The sequence below is a fragment of the Primulina tabacum genome, chromosome 13 (assembly GCF_025594145.1).
Source record: "Primulina tabacum isolate GXHZ01 chromosome 13, ASM2559414v2, whole genome shotgun sequence".
Lineage (NCBI taxonomy): Eukaryota > Viridiplantae > Streptophyta > Magnoliopsida > Lamiales > Gesneriaceae > Primulina > Primulina tabacum.
Window position 1 is genome coordinate 35,837,157 of NC_134562.1, and position 17,289 is coordinate 35,854,445.

Consider the following 17,289-nt stretch of genomic DNA (forward strand, 5'->3'; position numbering starts at 1 on the left):
TTTAATCATTATTGATGGACTAAAGTGTAATTGACAATTTATGGAATGATTAAATTGATATTTGAATCGTTAAAATAAAAAAAATAAAAATAAAAGTGTGTATTGAAATTAAAATAAAAAATAAAAAAATAAAAAAAAATGTAATATTAGTATCATACAAGGAAAAAATTAGAAGAAAAAATCGGTGACTTTCGAAGTAGTTGATATCATGTGACCAACATTGATAAAATGGATACACATATATTTATACAGTGGGCCTAGGAATTAAACTTTATTATTATTTTAATTCATTTTTTTAATGAAGTTTTGGGTTTATCATATATGGAAGTTTTAAAAAAAAAAAAGAAGCGAGAGAGTATCGCATCGATGGCGGATTATCACCATGTTTACAAAGATGTGGAAGGGGCGTCGACACAGTGGGATGACATTCAAAGAAAACTGGGAAATCTTCCCCCAAAACCGTCACCATTCAAGCCACCGGCTTTTGCACCAGCTGAGGATGAAGATTTGAAGCCCAAATGCAAGGCCTGGATCGATCAGAAGACAGAGCATGAGCTTGAAGACCTCGAAGATGATCTAGATGACGATCGCTTCCTCCAAGAATATAGGTCCTGTTCGCAATCCTATTCCCTTGTTGTGTTTATTTGAAAATTTAAAATATTTACGCTTCTGTGATCGTTATCTGAGGACCGTTTTTCTTATTCTATTGATAATTTGGTGAAATTGATTTTGGGGAGATTTGGGACTTCCTCGTGCTCAATCTCCGAATTTAATTAATTCCTCGAGCTTCTGGTTGCAAGAATCGATTTTTATTGGGATGTTAATGGTGTTTTGTTCGTAATACTTTGTTTTAGTTCATGTGTACCGGTTTGGCTTCTGTTTCTGAACTTAATATCTTTTTTTTAAAATCTAATCTGGTACTCCTCTTCTGTGTTGCTGCATTACTGAGATACTGCTTTGCTTGAAAAATAAAAACTTGTCTGATTGTTATAGGAAGAAGAGGTTGTCTGAGATGAGAAAATCAGCGAAGATTGTGAGGTTTGGATCTGTGATTCCTATCTCTGGATCGGATTTCGTTCGTGAAGTTTCCCAAGCCCCGCCAGAAGTTTGGGTCGTTGTGATGCTATTCAAAGATGGGTAAATCGAACTCATTAGCCACAAAATTTCTGTGCTGTTGCTCTTGGTTGTGTTCCAAGGAATTGCCTACTGCGGTCTGCTAGCATCAACATATTTCATTCATAATACATCTGTTATTTCTTTGGTAGATATCCAGAATGTCGGCTGCTTTTGCAATGTTTAGAACAATTGGCGACAAGATATCCCGCTACAAAATTTGTCAAAATCATATCTACAGAGTGCATTCCCAACTATCCAGATTGTAACCTTCCCACTTTGCTTGTCTATAATATTGGTGCTGTTAAGGCAACTCATGTGGGAGTGCGCAGCTTTGGTCGAAGATCAACCCCTGAAAGTATGTCATGCATCTCTTTCCATTTCTGTACTTCTTCATAAATTCCTTTTTATTCCCAATGGGGACGTCTATTTCTACACATCAAGCATATGTATTTTATCTGGAAATTTTAATCTCTTGCATATGAATGATTATGGTATGATACTATACTTTAAACTCAAAATAAATTGAGGCCAAAAGGATGAAAACTAGACTGAGGAAAATTTGGTGATGGGTGGACGTGGAAGAAAGTTAGACCACCCAGTAGGAAAATGTCTTTTGAGTTTGGAAGATGTCTATCATGTTCTGGTAGATGTCATGAAGAATGAGAAATGGACAATAAGTTCAATCCATTTGAAGTTTTTTGGTCCTTCACTCCTTGTGATTGTTAGAGCAACTGCTACAAAATAAGCTATTCTAATTTTTGAAGGTTAAGATTCTCAAAAGTTGAAACACAGAAGGGAAGGAAGGCGCACCGCACCTTAAACTAATTGAAGATCGAGAACAGAAGTTCAACTCCTGGACTTCCTATTCTATTTTACCCCATGCTCTTTATTATGTCGATAATGATCTTTACTTGCTTTGGAGGTGATCGAATCTTCATGCATGTGTCTGCTTGTAGGTGTTGCCTTAGTTCTCTGTCAGCGGGATCCTGTACTAAATGACGGGCATGGTAGTGAGCAATCCAGGGAAGCCGTCCTTGATGAAGTGCGGAAGAAGCTCGTGGAGAGGGTTGTTAGAGACCATGTAGATGATAACGATGATGAATCGTCAAGTGAATGATACCTCTTGTATCCTGGGGATTAAGTTTGTTTTTTTTTTTTTTTTTGAGATCCTAATCTATTGGGTGGGAGGACCTGAACTCGATTCCTATACGAGAAAGTAGGGTGAGACCATGGGAACTAATGCTGGTCTCCTGGGGTTTTCAATGTACCCTTTATCACTATTTATTTTTTCTGGTGTCTCTAACTTTGTTACAACGTCAGGTTCATACACTACATATTTTTTGGGTCCTTGTATTCAATGTAGGATTTTGTTGTATTTTGCTTCAAGAGGGGACGGACGCCCCATTTATCCGAACCAAAGAAGGCTGACTACAGTATCACTGCCACCAAATACACAAAAAGCAAGAAACGTAACTCCGGAGAATGAAGCAAAAACTGTTTTAAATTCGACAAAGCCCCCCAAATTTCAGTTGAAAAAGGTTTGGATTTTTTAGTTATACCAAAATGAAATTTGAAAATCCAATTTTTGTGCAGACGAAAATCATATTGTACAAAATTGTCTAAAAAAAATAATATAATTTAGTGGTGTTATTTTGTTTCATATGTATGATGGTGACTTACGTTGTATTAATAAAATCAATATGCAGGTGTGTATAAAATATGATTCATAGCTTGTAGATTCCACGCCACTGTTTTTGAAAGTGGGGTTATACGATAGTCACATGTCATAATTGAATTTTTTTTTTTTGAATGGCAACACGGGGCCTTGCATCTTATATAGCTTCAATCTCTACCATTTGATTTGATGTGGTGAAGCCGCTGTTACATGTTCTGTCCAATAATTGTTTGATTTTTCGTAACTGGCCAAGAGGTTGCTTTTTTCCAATGGGATGGGGTTTTTGTTTTAGATTGGAATCGAACTAACGAGAAAATATGTTTTATGTCATTGTACCAATTACGTAACATGTTCGCGAAATAATTTCCGCGCTGAGGATCTTGTATTAGAAGCTGGAGAAGTTGTGCCTTGACGACTCGAAGCTTGTACACACACAGATCATGAACCGGCATTCCTAAGGCAACACAAACATGACATCATGCCAACCATATTTGATGCTTCAATTCAACCGTGCGAAAAATTTCCGGCGGCGCTCACAGTGCTCCAAGAACCTTTGTATTTTTGTCATCATATTTCTCATCGTTGTCACTTCCGACGTGCTTAATTGATACACTTTGGTGTTATTTTGTTGCAGGAGAAATTTTTTTCTGCCAACTTGGATCCGTTCAGATGTGACGATTTTAAGGGTAACAAATATCTTCCCATTCAAGATGGATAAACTGTATATCATATGCGCTGACCAGATTTATCTCAAATGAAAATGTAACTTCCAGGAAATTTTTCTTGCAATACTTCACTACTGTGATTAGTATGAAAAATAGCCGAGCTACGAATAAATTTTGGGAAAATTGTATTTATCGCCTACTTGAAAATTGTGTGTGTGTATATATATATATTACAAAACCCCTTATAAAAAAATGGGCCATGTGAAATTTACCCTTCACAATTCTCTCAAAACACCAGAGAAAGAAAATAATACTACAAGGGAAAAATAATACAAGTACTTCTTAGTATAAATTTATGGCTAGCTGAATCACTAAAAAAATCCAGCAAACTGATCATTTCTTCTTCATCTATACATTACTTCGATCAAGACAAATGTCAATTACCGCGCAAGCAATTCAAAAACGAGCATCGATGCCAAGACATTTGTAATATGCATGGCTGTTGCATGTTCCTAAATCTTGTGAGTAAAAAGCTTTGATTTCCACACGCACTTTTATCAAGTGATCTTAATTCTTTGCATTTGCAGACAGAGCCATGCGCTGAATCAAATCCTTAGATAATTCGTTGGCTAGCTATATCATTGGATGAGCTAATATAACTATGTGAATGACCAAGATCATATGTTGAAAACAAGATATTGTACTTGGTATGGCAGCTGGTGAAGTTGTAGGGGTGATTGGTCTTGCTCCAAAAACTCGGAATCTGCAAACTCGTGCTGCAAATTTAGCCAACGGTCAGAAATTTTCCTCTATTTGATAATGCTAAGAGATCACTGTGGTAGAAATAAATTCACCTCGTTGATGTATATTGACATGTACCATAACCTGCATAAATGCAACAACATATGACTTATCAAATTAAAAAAAAAATCAAATTCTATTTATAATTTGAATATATGGTCACAAGATCAATCTTGTGTAGAGGTCCTATTTTCTTGAATTCCACTCCAACGTTAAAGCATTCATCTTACTTGAATCAGTGCGGATAGTAACTGCAGTGCCACCGAAATTGCAGCTAGTAGGGATTGGGTTCTTTTGATAATAACTATTGAAAGCATACGACCCATGTCCATGAAGATTATCCGGGATGAAACAGTTCCCACTCGGCTGAATACCCGAGCAATCAGAACCACCATTGCCACAGGCATAGTCCAATGCCACTTGCAAGTCAGTTTTTGACACACTCTTTTATGCACACCAGCTCCAGGACGACGACCCTAGAAAGTTCGTTGTCATTGGAGCTATAACTGGACTGGCAGGATTTGTAAATATACTAGGTGAATCAGGAATCAGGATTTGAGTTGGTTGGAATGAATCTAGGTTCCGTTGTCGTGGGATTCAATGGATTTAGTGGTTGGAACTGTCGTTATTGGGGTTGTGATACCCATCTGTTTGGTCGAAATTTTGACATGCAGAATCTTGAATTCTTTCATCTCCAACATCAGAAAAATTTTCTGTGTGCTACTCTCTCTGTTGTTGCTTCGGCAATTGGACCTGAAATGGAAGCAAAATTCAAGAAACCACACTGCATATTTCTTGTTGAACAAAAGTCAAGAAAACCGAACTTTCACGACTATCTTCCCACCACTTCAGCACACTTCAGAGTTTGCTTCTATGAATTAAAAACATAATCACGGGCTTGCTTTGAATTGAAGTCATGGCTACTAATTGTAGAATTATTATTATCCTTTTAAAGTGAATATTTAAAAAGAAATTAAAATGGATGACAAACACACTCTTTTCTTTCAAGGGGTGATCTAAGGATATCTTACAAGCATTTCGTGAATAAAGCACATTCGAGTACTATGAAAAAAAACAAATGCCGAAACAACAATTCCTAATTCAATCAAGTAAAACCCAAAGTACCAAATTCTTAAAAACAATCCACCAAAGAAAGAAGACGACAAATGGTTGAAATGATCAGGAAAGATAAAAGACACTATGTTCTTGTAGCGTCAGCCTCCCTCCATGTGAAGTTTATCAGGTTGTTGCCGAAGCTGTTCGCACACAGTCCCAACGCGCGAAGAAGAGCAAACGCGCCGGCACAATACAATATCATTTCTTACACAACCAACCATTCGATTTTCCTCTCCTTAAACTTCCATTTCCACATCAATAGTGGGATTTTATGTCAGTTCTGTAAGAATAATGCATGTGGGTGTATTAAACAATGTACATAAAATATATTCAATGGTTTACATATAAATTTTTAACATATTAGGAAATTTTTTCCACTACCAGATTTTATTTTGTTGATTTTTTCATAATAATTAATCATCAGTCGTAAAAATAAAAAGTCTAAAGATGACGTATATTATAAAAACATTTAATAAGCTTTCAAAATCAAAACAGCTAAATCATGATATCATCTTTTATCTTATCGAATTTAATCTTCACCCTTAATCCTGAATATTCTATTTTTTTATAATTTTAATCATTTTCATTGAAAATGTTGATTTAACATTACACACCACCACAACATAGTATTAAGAATGATGATTATATAACGTTAATATATTAAATCGCCATTAATGAATGATATATCACACAGATACAGAGTGCTACTGCTGCTTTGTTAAATTACACAAAAGGTCCCGCATAGTTACAGCATTGCCTAGAAAACGTCCAGTGGTAATAAATATCGATGGGAAGTCTACTAACTTACCTGTGGAAGATCGAGTAGAGTACATGAGATTAACAAAAATGATGATTGCTACGTTAGTCATGAAATTTTTTACCCGGCAGTCTTTTTCTCGCTTCATGGCTCTCTGAGATGCAACAAGGTTTTTAGTATAGGGACGGGATGGTCACTAAAGTATCTACATATCCAAGGGATAAAAATCAATTTTTTTAACCCACAAACTAGCTGTCGGGCAGAGTATATCAATTGTTTGTCTCGGACGAATGGCTCTGTGATGGACAAACCTTGCCTTCCATCTCAACAGAATCGGAACTTTCCTTCATGGATTCGATTTCCATGCTTGTTGTTCTGGTTTTCCTATTCCTTCGATCCTGCAAGGAAGGAAACTTTAGTTGTTTATTCATCCATTTATTGACTTTCGGTTTGCGAGAATCTTACTAGTTGTTTAGCACACCCAGACTCATAAATATCAATCAAATCTTTTACGCGCTAACAGAGCTAAAAGAGATACAGCTTGAACAACTAAAAAGAGAAATTCTCCTAGCATAGTATGTGTGAAAAAAGGATTAAATCTCACCTCACGATAAGGGAACTTCCTCAGTTTCAAGCATTTGAACCACCTGACTCATTTTGGGGCGTTTCTCTGAATCAGGGTCAACACACCTAAGAGCAACCAAAAGGGCACGTTTCAAGGAACGGGTTGTGGGCCTGACTTCAAGATCAGGATCCACGACTTCCTCAGCTCTCCGGTTCCCAACCATCATTTTGAGCCACTCAACAAGATTAACCTGCCAAATGCACAATCTTGGTGGGCTAACAGGAACATGCTCGATTTCTCAGTCACGGTTCATATATCCATCTGTGTTTTCTTCTTCCCACCAAGGAATATTAAGTAACTGGATTGCCAGAAAGAAAATAAATAAAGTACCTCATTCGCTGGACGCCCATAATCCACCGGGTCTCTTCCTGTGACAGCTTCTAGTAGCAGAACACCAAAACTATAAACATCACTCTTTTCATTCAACAAGCCAGTATTTGCATATTCGGGAGCGACATAACTAAAATTCAGATGCGGGTTGGTGTTACTTTCACAATTTACAACAAATATAATTGGGATATATTCAAGTGAGGGTGCACAAGTGAATACCCAAACGTCCCCATAACTCTTGTTGTTATATGGCTTTCTCCAGATCCCAACAGCTTAGCCAATCCAAAATCAGAAACCTTTGCGTTGAACTCATCATCAATCAAGATGTTACTAGATTTTATGTCACGATGAACAACTTTCGGTTCAATAGCTTCATGCAAATAAGCCAGCCTGCAAAAACCAAAAGAGAAATAGAGACCACTGAAGATGAAAATGCATGTAACACGAGAAATAAATACTGTGGTCTAGAGTACATCAGCATGTAACACGAGAAATAAATCTAAATCTCTGTACATCAGCAAACAAAATCACATAAACGAGTAGTTTAGAGTTAAAATCTAAATCTACTTACGCTTTTGCTGTGCCAATAAGAACTTTCATGCGGGCTTCCCATGTAAAAGTACCAAGTTGTTTCATAGATCCGTGAAGCCACTGTTCCAAGTTGCCTTTGTTGACATACTCATACACCAACATTCTGCGTGGAAGGAAAATTTAAACTTGGGCAATTAAAATGAAAGTAGAATAAAGAAAAGAAAATAACAATTGCATTTGATTGCAACGTAAATATCAAACATAAAGTACTTAAAATTTGGTTTCAGATTTACACTAGCAAATAAGCTTACCTGTGAACTCCTTCTATGCAATAGCCAAGAAGACGCACAAGATTCTTGTGTCGAACATGGCCAATAGCCTCTACTTCGACCCTAAATTCTTTCTCCGCTTGACCACTGGAATATAATTCGCTTTCAATTATAAAAAGTAAGTATACAAGCCTTGCTGACAAAATGGGACAAGTTTTAGAAATGTTGGAAACAGAAAATGGATACTTACAGATTGTTAAGAAGTCTCTTGACCGCAACCTCACTCCCATTCACCAATTTTCCTCGATAAACGATCCCATATCCACCTTCTCCAATAATATAATCAGCTGAGAAGCGACTTGTTGCAATTTCGAGGTCCCTAAGAGTGAACCAGTGTCCCCATCCAAGATGAGACGTTTCGGGCAAGCCAACTAAAGGAGATGCCATAACAAGCCCGTAAGAAAAAGAAGATTGTTTGCAGGCATTCCCTGAACTTCCTTCCTCTCCTGACTGAGAACTAAAGGCCCTTTCATGATGATATATTGAACTGCATTGGCTGATATTATCACCCTCACTTGATTTACTCCTACTTAAATGAACTAACATCTTCTCCGATTTCTTATCATTTGCTTTGTCATCAATGGTCAAGAATAGACTCTCGGTGTGATCGTTCATATATTGATTCCCAACTTTGTCAACTTTGATTTCTTTTGAGACATTAGGGATTTGAGAGAGTGAATATTTGTCTGAGGTCTTTCGAGATTTTTTGGTAAACATGACCCATATAGATAATATTCCAATAATTAATACTATAAAGGCACTAATACACACACAAATCAAAACCCATAGTTTCAGATCCCCGTATTTCTTTGATAACTCGGTGCTTAAACTTTCGGTTGACATTTTCTTCAAATCAGATGCAATGAAGAAATCTTGCTTTTACTCTTGGTACTGGACAAAAAAGATAACAAACTCAATCCTGGATCCCAGAAACGTGTCACGTCAAAAAGAAAACATCCAAAATTAAAAGATATATCATAGCCGTTGCTTTTCTCATCCCGGAGGAGTCACGAGTTAGGAAGCAAAATAGCATGAACAAAACAGCATCATGAACCAATAAGACCTATTCATCCATCGTTAAATCAATCAATAGAAGACATTTTTGGATCAAACTAAGCAATGCAAAAATTATCACAAAAACAAAGATCTATAACCAGGGCCGAGCCTTCTGGGTGCAGAAAGGAGGTGGTCCGCTGATAAGAAAAAATCTCAAATGTTAAATTTAATTCATTTATGTCTGAATTGCATGTCCGCTTCTCAGAGAATTTTAGAAGGCAGATAAAAGGGAAAACATTTTCAGCCCTTTAATCAGCGGCATTCAATGAATACATCACATCCCAGATCAAAATCTTAAGAGGGGTGAAGATAGCAAAATAAAGAAAGTATCGACAAAGTGTGACTCGTGATACAGGCGGAGTGTAAGTAAGCTATACATAAAGCAGTATAAATTCAAAATCCAAGACGAGAAAAGCTCACCTTCGCAAGTGATCTGAACTTAACACCCCTTGATCTTCTACTTTGAGAAACAACCCAGTTAAAAGGCCCTTGCTTTTGCCGACAGGGGTCGATGAACCTATACAAAAATGTGTAGATGAAATACAAAAAACCTACCAAAAACCCAACCGAAAAACCAAAAAAAAAAAAGAAGAAAAGAACAAGCAGCACCCCACAAGAAAGTTGAGCAACTCAGCTAAAAAAGAGTAGTTTACAAGTCAAAAGGTGTAACCGGCAGTGGGCCAAAGCGCATTCAAGAAAAAAATATACATAAAAAATGTAAGCACCGAACCAAATTAACTCAAACAATGGCAGACAAAAAAACCAATCTTTATAAGCGGAGATATCTCAATTAACTTCAATGGTGGAATTACAGAGTTCACTTCAGAATTGGCTAATAAAAGCAAGAGTTAGGTGAAACCTTAGTTGGGATTGTGTGAATGTGGGGGAAGAGGTGCATCAAAAAAGCTGGGGAGGAAGCTTGGTTTACAATGGAGGAAACCGGTGAGAGAGAGAGAAAGGCAGAGTAAATAGTAAAGGGAAAGCAAATGAGGAACTGTATACTGATTTTATAGGAGTTGAGTGATAAAAAACGAAAAATTTACAGATATAGTAAAAAAGTGAAAGTAATTACACAAGAAAGAAAGTGATGTGAAACTCAACTAAATTAAAAGGACAGAGAATTTGAACAGTCAACTTTACTGGGAAGGAGGGAAACGCAAATATACTAACTTGTCCTCCTCTCCATATGACTGCAGACTGCATTGTTTTTCAAAAATATATTATATTTGTAACGTACAATTAAGAGTGATTATTTGTCAATGTATCTGAGATTTAAAAATTTCCAATAAACTCTATTAAAGAGATAAACTTATGGTTACATTAGCGTTAATGTTGAATAGTTGATTAAGTTGTAACAAAATAAATTGTGTAGCGTAATAAAAAAAAGACAAAAACTTGTGTGAGACGATCTCACGAGTCGTATTTGTGAGACGGATCTCTTATTTGGGTCGTCCATGAAAAAGTATTACTTTTTATGCTAAGAATATTATTTTTTATTGTGAATATCGGTAGGGTTGACCCGTCTCACAAGAAACCTACTCTAAAAAAAATGCATAATCATAATAAACGTTTGACCAATTATCGAGATTCAGTTAAAGCTATCAACACCATTTTGGGTGGGTAATTTTCACACGTGGCTTGTTCATTGTAGTTTATCTCACAAGCATGATATATGTGATAATATATTAGTTCGAGGTTTACTCAAGAGGTAACCGTTGTAGTTGGATTTCACATCATATAAAAAAACATAATCAAATTTGACATTAAATTAATAAGAATCAAAACGGAATTGTAAAATGTAAATGTACATCATTCCTATTATTGGTAGTAGGAAAAAATTTAATGGAATGTAATTATTTATAACATTAAAATTACATTTCAATTAATTTTTTTAGAATAAAAATAGTCAGTCATTCAATAAGTTTTTTATTATTATTATTATATGATAATGTCATCACTATTTTATCGTAATTGTCATTATTGCTATTGTTATTATTGTTGTTATAAACTAATTTGTTAATTTATAATTAATGGTACTGATATTAAGTTTTATCATTATTATTGTTATTTTCAATGTTTTTTTAGTTTATTGCTTATTAATATTTCTGATTATAATTATGACTATGACAATTATCAGGACAATCATTATCATTATTATTTTATGTATTGGTGATGTTTTTAAAAACAATTGATAAATATTTATTATCAAAATATTTTAAAAAATTTAAAGGAGTGGGAAAGGTTAAAAAAAATGGGAAAACGAGATTTTGTATACCCAATCAAAATAGTGGCGTATATATATTGATTATTTCCCATTAATTTAGGGAATAGGTCTCTTGTGAGACGGTCTCACGAATCTTTATATGTGAGACGAGTCAATCCTATCGATATTCACAATAAAAGAAATACTCTTAGCATAAAAAATAATAATTTTTCATGGAAAACTCAAATAAGAGATCCGTCTCACAAAATACGATCCGTAAGACCGTATCACACAAGTTTTTAAATCACATTGTCAATAGACTTGACATCCCTTTTTCCATTACATATCAAAGTGTTCCATATGGGGTTGTCAAGTCAAAAAAAAAAAAATCAAACGAGTTATTTTGCTGCGAAAATTAGTACAATGTACATTTTAGCTAAAATTCTAAAGTCATTAACTTTCTAATATGACGACGACGAAGCACAAATATTTATCCCATTAGTGGATAGTCGATATGAACTTTCGAATATAAGATTATTTTTGTGAAGTTTGTGATTAATTTTGTATACATCAAAACGATTACTATTTTAATTCGTGTATATAATATGATGTTAAAATATCATCTAAACTTCCCGTAGGGCATGGCCTGTCGAGTTTTATGAAAATATCTGTTGAAAATCTTGGATAGTGTTTGCTTTAAGTCGAGAAAGAAGACTTTTTATTTGACTAAACATGTAGCGTTTGAAAGTAGTTGGCATTAAATGTGTATATATTGTATTAAAGAAATAAGTTTTTTTGTGTTTTTAATTTTTTTTTGGAACAATTTTTAAATTTATCGTGTATTCTATAATAAAAATTTAATTTAAAGGGGCCATTTCCTAAACCAGGTAAATTATAACAAGATTTTAAAAGGGAAATAACGTTAACATTCAAATCTCAGTAAGACAAATGACTTCACATGACATTATTCGTGAAATTTATTATTTTATATATCAAAAATATTTTTTTTAATTTCGTAAAATCGTTTCACATGACAACTATCAAATAAAAGTAAATTAAATAATAAACTAATGGGGTCAAAAGATTAAAGAAAAGATCATCCAATTATTACACGTTTCACTTTTAAAAAAATAAAATAAAAAGTTGCATAATTGGTCAAGAAATTGTTGTCCCTTGACGAGTAAAAAGAAGTGTTGTTTAATTTTTTTGCACCTCTCAATGATTTACCTGAAATTATTGTCTTTACCCATTACCAAAAAAATAGTCTAAAGTATGCAACCTGCGTACCCAGACAATGGGAATCGACAATTCGAGTCGTACATATTGTATGATAAATTGAGAGCGAATAAAAACAAGGCGACGATGTTTATTTATTTGGGAAGAGAGAAAAAGCAAGCAAAATGAATACATTTTCCACTTTTTTTATGCAAATTTCGATAATTCACATTAAATATTGAACTGGTGCTACAACTTTCAAGGTAACCATGCATATTGGATCTTTTACGTTAATTTTTGAAATGGTGCGATAACTTTCAAGTCTAGGGGTGGGCACCCGTCGGATTTTTTCATGTTTCGAATAGTTTGGATCGGATACTGGATTTTGTGCGGTAGCATTTTTTTCATACCCGACCTGACCCGATTTTCTAGGCTACACGATTAGGCGGGTACTCGATTGGCTTCACTCACGAGTCACCACCACAACAGAACCATTTAGCTCGAATATGAGGCAACAGATGGACGGGATTTCTGGTTTGTGTGTGTATGTATATATTGTGTATGTGCATTACAAATTTGTTGGTTTATCTTTCAAATTGCGATTAAAAGAACATGACGCTCTACTTCTGAATCATATTGTTTGTGTGAATTCCTTCTACAAGCCCATGCCCAACCAAGCAAGTAAAAAAACGATATCATTCAGCTTTTACTCGCTTTCTGTGGCGATGCAAAGCTCGGTTTTTCCACCGGATCTCGGAGAATAATGTCTCTTTTTCCCTTCAGCTGCTGCTTCTTCTTGGCCGGGACATCTGCAGAAACAGAAGCCAAGGAGCCGAACCCCCTTCCCGAAGACGAGTTTCCGGGATTTTTGGAAGATGGGTTCGAAGTATCTTATTCCATGGAAGAATTTCGCTCAGATTTGACAGAAATTTGGTGGGATTAAAGTCTGATTTTTGGAGGAGATGCATATTATTTGTGAATAAAGGATACGAGTAGCGAAACTTTTTTGAGTAACAGTCTCACGGATCTTTATCTGAGACAAATTAATTCTACCGATATTCACAATAAAAAATAATAATCTTAGCATGAAAAGTAACATTTTTTCATATATGACCCAAATAAGAAATATGTCTCACAAAGTACGACTCGTGAGACCGTCTCACACAAATTTTTGCCACCTTTCTTTAAACCTAAATCGAGTAGCCGATCGGGATTTTCAAATAGTAAAATGCTACCTGATGTTGATTCGATTTTAATTAGTCGGGTTTCAGTTCAGTTTTGAAAAACACCCAATCCAACGAGATCGGACCGGGCACTCAAACATTGAATGTCCACCCTACTTTCAAGCTATATTCGCTTTTAATTAGTTAGGTTCCAGTTCAGTTTTGAAAATTACCCGATTCAAGGGGAGCAGATCGAGTACTCAAAACCTGAATGTCCACCCTACTAAACAAGTGTATTTTCATGGGGATTGGATCAGAATCATCTTGTAAAATTAATTGAACATTTGACTACAGTGGATGCAAACCACATTACACTTCATCATAATGGTGTTGTGTTATCTATCTATTTAGACTTTGCTAATATATAAATTCTTTATTTTATTCATCTTTATTAAAATATTGACGTGATATTGAATATGTCATCGTCACGTCACAAATTTCTAGTAACACATCATATTTTTTTTACATCGCATAGTGTGTGTGTGTATATATATATATATATATATAGTTACTGCTATTAAATAATTTAAGTAGTAGTATATAATAGCTTTAAACAAGATTTTCCAACTAAGCCTACTTATTAGCCTTTTTCCCATTCGTAAAGAAGACCAGCAGTTCATACATTAAATCAACACACGTTAAAGTGAACGAATGAATACCATTACACGTGACTCGTACGTAGGGGGATATCAATCATACCTACATATGATAACTTTGCTTTTAAAATATAATTTTAATTTATTTGATTAAAATTAATCTATTACACCTTTTTAAAGAAGAAGTTCACATAATTGAGTTGGAATGAACACTGATCCGATATTTTTTTATTAAAAATAAAAAATATTCCGTGAATTAAATAATAATTTCTTGGATGATCCATCCATAATTATTCCAGTAACACAGTCCATTATCACTCAATGCCTGCTGGTTTTTAATTTATAATTTGTTGCAGCACTGTTCCGTATATTAAAAAAATAATAATTCAAAAATTGTTGGCGGTGTACGTATTTGTATTTATTGATCTACCTCATTTTTCGAGGAGCATATACGTGCGTACATTGAATCTAATTAGCAACACGTATTGCAAAACAAAAGATATATATATACTCACGGACGAACAGTCATTTATATGATTAGTTACAAGTCATGTTTTAGGATGACTAGATTAGTTCGAACATTATTTATACTAATCAGACGCCGTCGATTGCTGTATTTGTGTCATCCAGCTCGATCTTGCAACTTCCGGTTAGTATAGATAACGTTCGAACAAGTTTATTAAGCTTGAAATACGATTGGTAGAAAATTATGTGTTATTTCTTAAAGTTTTGCATCATTCTTATATGATATATAATCAAGAGACTTAGATTTCAGATGGTGCAGAGGGTGTTCGTGCAACTTTTATAAAATGTTAAGATATAGAATATCTATTCAATTTTCACATGAGAGAAATGTGCATTTATTGATATTTCACATGGGAGTTTGGTGCAAAAAATCCTATAATAATAAAATATGGATCAATGTTGTCTTTTAGGGAGTGTTCAAATTGATAGAGTATGTGAATGTTTGATCAATAATCGCGAGTTCAGTTCTCACTACTAACATTTTTTCGAAACGAATTTGTCGCACAATACTTGTCCAACATTGTTTACGTTACTAGAGCGATTTGCACGCTATCGAAATATACACATCACATATCAAATAGTAGAGTTTGCTCAACTTTTTTAACGAGATACTCTAATTTTCAGTGGAAGTTGAATATAATCCAATTTTTATAATATATTTTCCATAACCCAATTAAGAATAGCAATTACATTCCCAGATGAATAGACAATACATTCTGCCTGACACTAACCGGAATTTGATAAATTGTCTTTACTCGTTGTTTTACTCCCAAACACCATGTGTTAGGTTTTGAATAATTTTCCTAAAAGGTTTTGAACAATTTTATTTAATAGCATTTCGTGCATGTTTTAGTTAAAATCAGGAGATCTTGGTCTTATTTCTGGTCTCACAAAAATATTTCAGGAGAATATACTTTCGTTTCTCGTTTGCAAGTCAGAACGAATTTTTTCATCGTATAGATGTCAGATCTTTTTTAAAATCAGTTATTATAAATAGAAAAGTATTCCTTACACTTCACATTTTGTCAAATACTCAATTTTAATTTAGAGTAGGTCTCTTGTGAGACGGTTTCGCGAATCTTTCTCTGTGAGACGGGTCAATCCTACCGATATTCACAATAAAAAATAATACTCTTAGCATAAAAAATCAATATTTTTTCATGGATGACCCAAATAAGATATACGTCTCACAAAATACGTCCCGTGAGACCGTCTTACACAAGTTTTTATCTTTAAATTTAATACCAAATAATGACAATTATATCCTGTGATTGATTTTATTTTAGTAAATTCGTTAGTACTTCGATTCCTAAAATAAATTATTTATAACATTAATTACTCAAAAGAATATAATTGAATTTTTAAATATTTTCAAATGTTAAAAAAATATACACAAAACAGAATTTAAAACTAATTATTACTTCTATTTTAATTTTAATTTATAATCTCTTTTCCAATTTTCAAATCAAATGATATTTCGATTTTATGTTTTAAAATTTTCTGTCCCATATCTCGTTAATTTTTTTATTATAAGTTAAAATTTAATTTTTAATTGATTATAACATGTTACAAAAGAGATATAACCTAATAACAATATTTTTATTTTAAAATAAAACATGGTTTATAAATTTATAGTTAATATATTTGTGTATTAGCAATTTTCATAGTAAAAATACAAAATAAACACAACTGAATTATAATATTGAATGTTTATCTACATAATATAAATTGAGTTCAATTAACATCTTTATATCATAAAAAAAATATGTTGTTAATCATCAGGGAAAGATATATTACAAAATATATAAGGTATAATAAAAAATAGAAATCTTGATTGTAGTTTTAAATTTCAAGATAACTTGTATTTTATATCAATATTTAATTTAATTTTTGTAAAATTTAAATAATTTAATTTTAGTAAATTAAATTATTTAAATCCAATATTTTATATATAAAAATGATAAATATTTGTATATCATAATAAAAATTTGGATAAATATAAATAATAATTAAATTTTAATATCAAAATAAAATATTTTTATTATTATATTTAATTTATATGCGCTAAGTTATGTGACTAACAAAAGTGTCTAATTGATTTTTTACAAGATAAATCAAATTCTATAAATACAATATAATAAATTAATTAAGTAAGGTGGACTTTTATTAATAATATTTGAATTGTAAGAAGTAACACTTCTTATAGATAATTGTTTTTAAGTAATGTGTTTGATGTTTAGATTTAAAATAATTCAGTATTGAATTCTTATGATTATGTTCTCTTTGAACAAATATTTATATTATGTTTTTTACAACCAAAATTAAAAAATATTTTAATTTTTTATAAATAAATACGCGTTTGAATAATTATTATATAAAAACGATTTTTATAATTAAAAATAATTAAGAAGATGTTTGGACAAATATTTTATAAAAAAAATTTAATTTCAATTTATTTTCACATTTTTCGAAGGCCGATATATTTTTATATTCGTACGAGGTTTGGGCTGGGCTTTACGGTGATAC

At 33.2% G+C, this 17,289-nt stretch overlaps 2 protein-coding genes across 3 annotated transcripts; one reads left to right on the forward strand and one right to left on the reverse strand.

Moving 5' to 3' along the window:
- Positions 1–313: 313 nt before the first annotated feature.
- Positions 314–2,341, forward strand: LOC142522148 (uncharacterized). Its single transcript, XM_075625301.1, has 4 exons — positions 314–608; positions 994–1,137; positions 1,266–1,471; positions 2,073–2,341. Exons 1-4 carry the CDS (start codon positions 322–324, stop codon positions 2,231–2,233), a joined length of 798 nt encoding a protein of 265 aa, XP_075481416.1. The 5' UTR covers positions 314–321; the 3' UTR covers positions 2,234–2,341.
- Positions 2,342–6,062: 3,721 nt separating this feature from the next.
- Positions 6,063–10,002, reverse strand: LOC142522147 (putative receptor-like protein kinase At2g42960). 2 transcript variants are annotated; one of them, XM_075625300.1, is made up of 9 exons: positions 9,861–10,002; positions 9,422–9,518; positions 8,136–8,836; positions 7,928–8,032; positions 7,657–7,779; positions 7,305–7,475; positions 7,086–7,215; positions 6,735–6,945; positions 6,063–6,528 (listed from the first exon to the last, which is right to left on the reverse strand). In XM_075625300.1, the coding sequence occupies exons 3-8, from the start codon at positions 8,786–8,788 to the stop codon at positions 6,736–6,738; spliced, it is 1,392 nt and encodes a 463-aa protein (XP_075481415.1). In that variant the 5' UTR covers positions 8,789–8,836; positions 9,422–9,518; positions 9,861–10,002; the 3' UTR covers positions 6,063–6,528; position 6,735. The 2 variants fall into 2 exon arrangements, with proteins under 2 accessions (XP_075481415.1, XP_075481413.1); XM_075625298.1 differs by having other exon boundaries at positions 6,063–6,543; positions 6,751–6,945; positions 8,136–8,864.
- Positions 10,003–17,289: the final 7,287 nt, after the last annotated feature.

Excerpts from the sequence above, each read along its gene's own strand:
- LOC142522147 (XM_075625298.1), bottom strand. The coding sequence starts at position 8,788 with ATGTCAACCGAAAGTTTAAGCACCGAGTTATCAAAGAAATACGGGGAT. Across the intron at positions 7,476-7,656 it reads CTTATTGGCACAGCAAAAGC|GCTGGCTTATTTGCATGAAG; the intron begins GTAAGTAGATTT and ends TGGTTTTTGCAG. Across the intron at positions 7,216-7,304 it reads AGAGTTATGGGGACGTTTGG|TTATGTCGCTCCCGAATATG; the intron begins GTATTCACTTGT and ends TCTGAATTTTAG.
- LOC142522148 (XM_075625301.1), top strand. The coding sequence starts at position 322 with ATGGAAGTTTTAAAAAAAAAAAAGAAGCGAGAGAGTATCGCATCGATG. Across the intron at positions 1,138-1,265 it reads GTGATGCTATTCAAAGATGG|ATATCCAGAATGTCGGCTGC; the intron begins GTAAATCGAACT and ends TTTCTTTGGTAG. Across the intron at positions 1,472-2,072 it reads TCGAAGATCAACCCCTGAAA|GTGTTGCCTTAGTTCTCTGT; the intron begins GTATGTCATGCA and ends GTCTGCTTGTAG.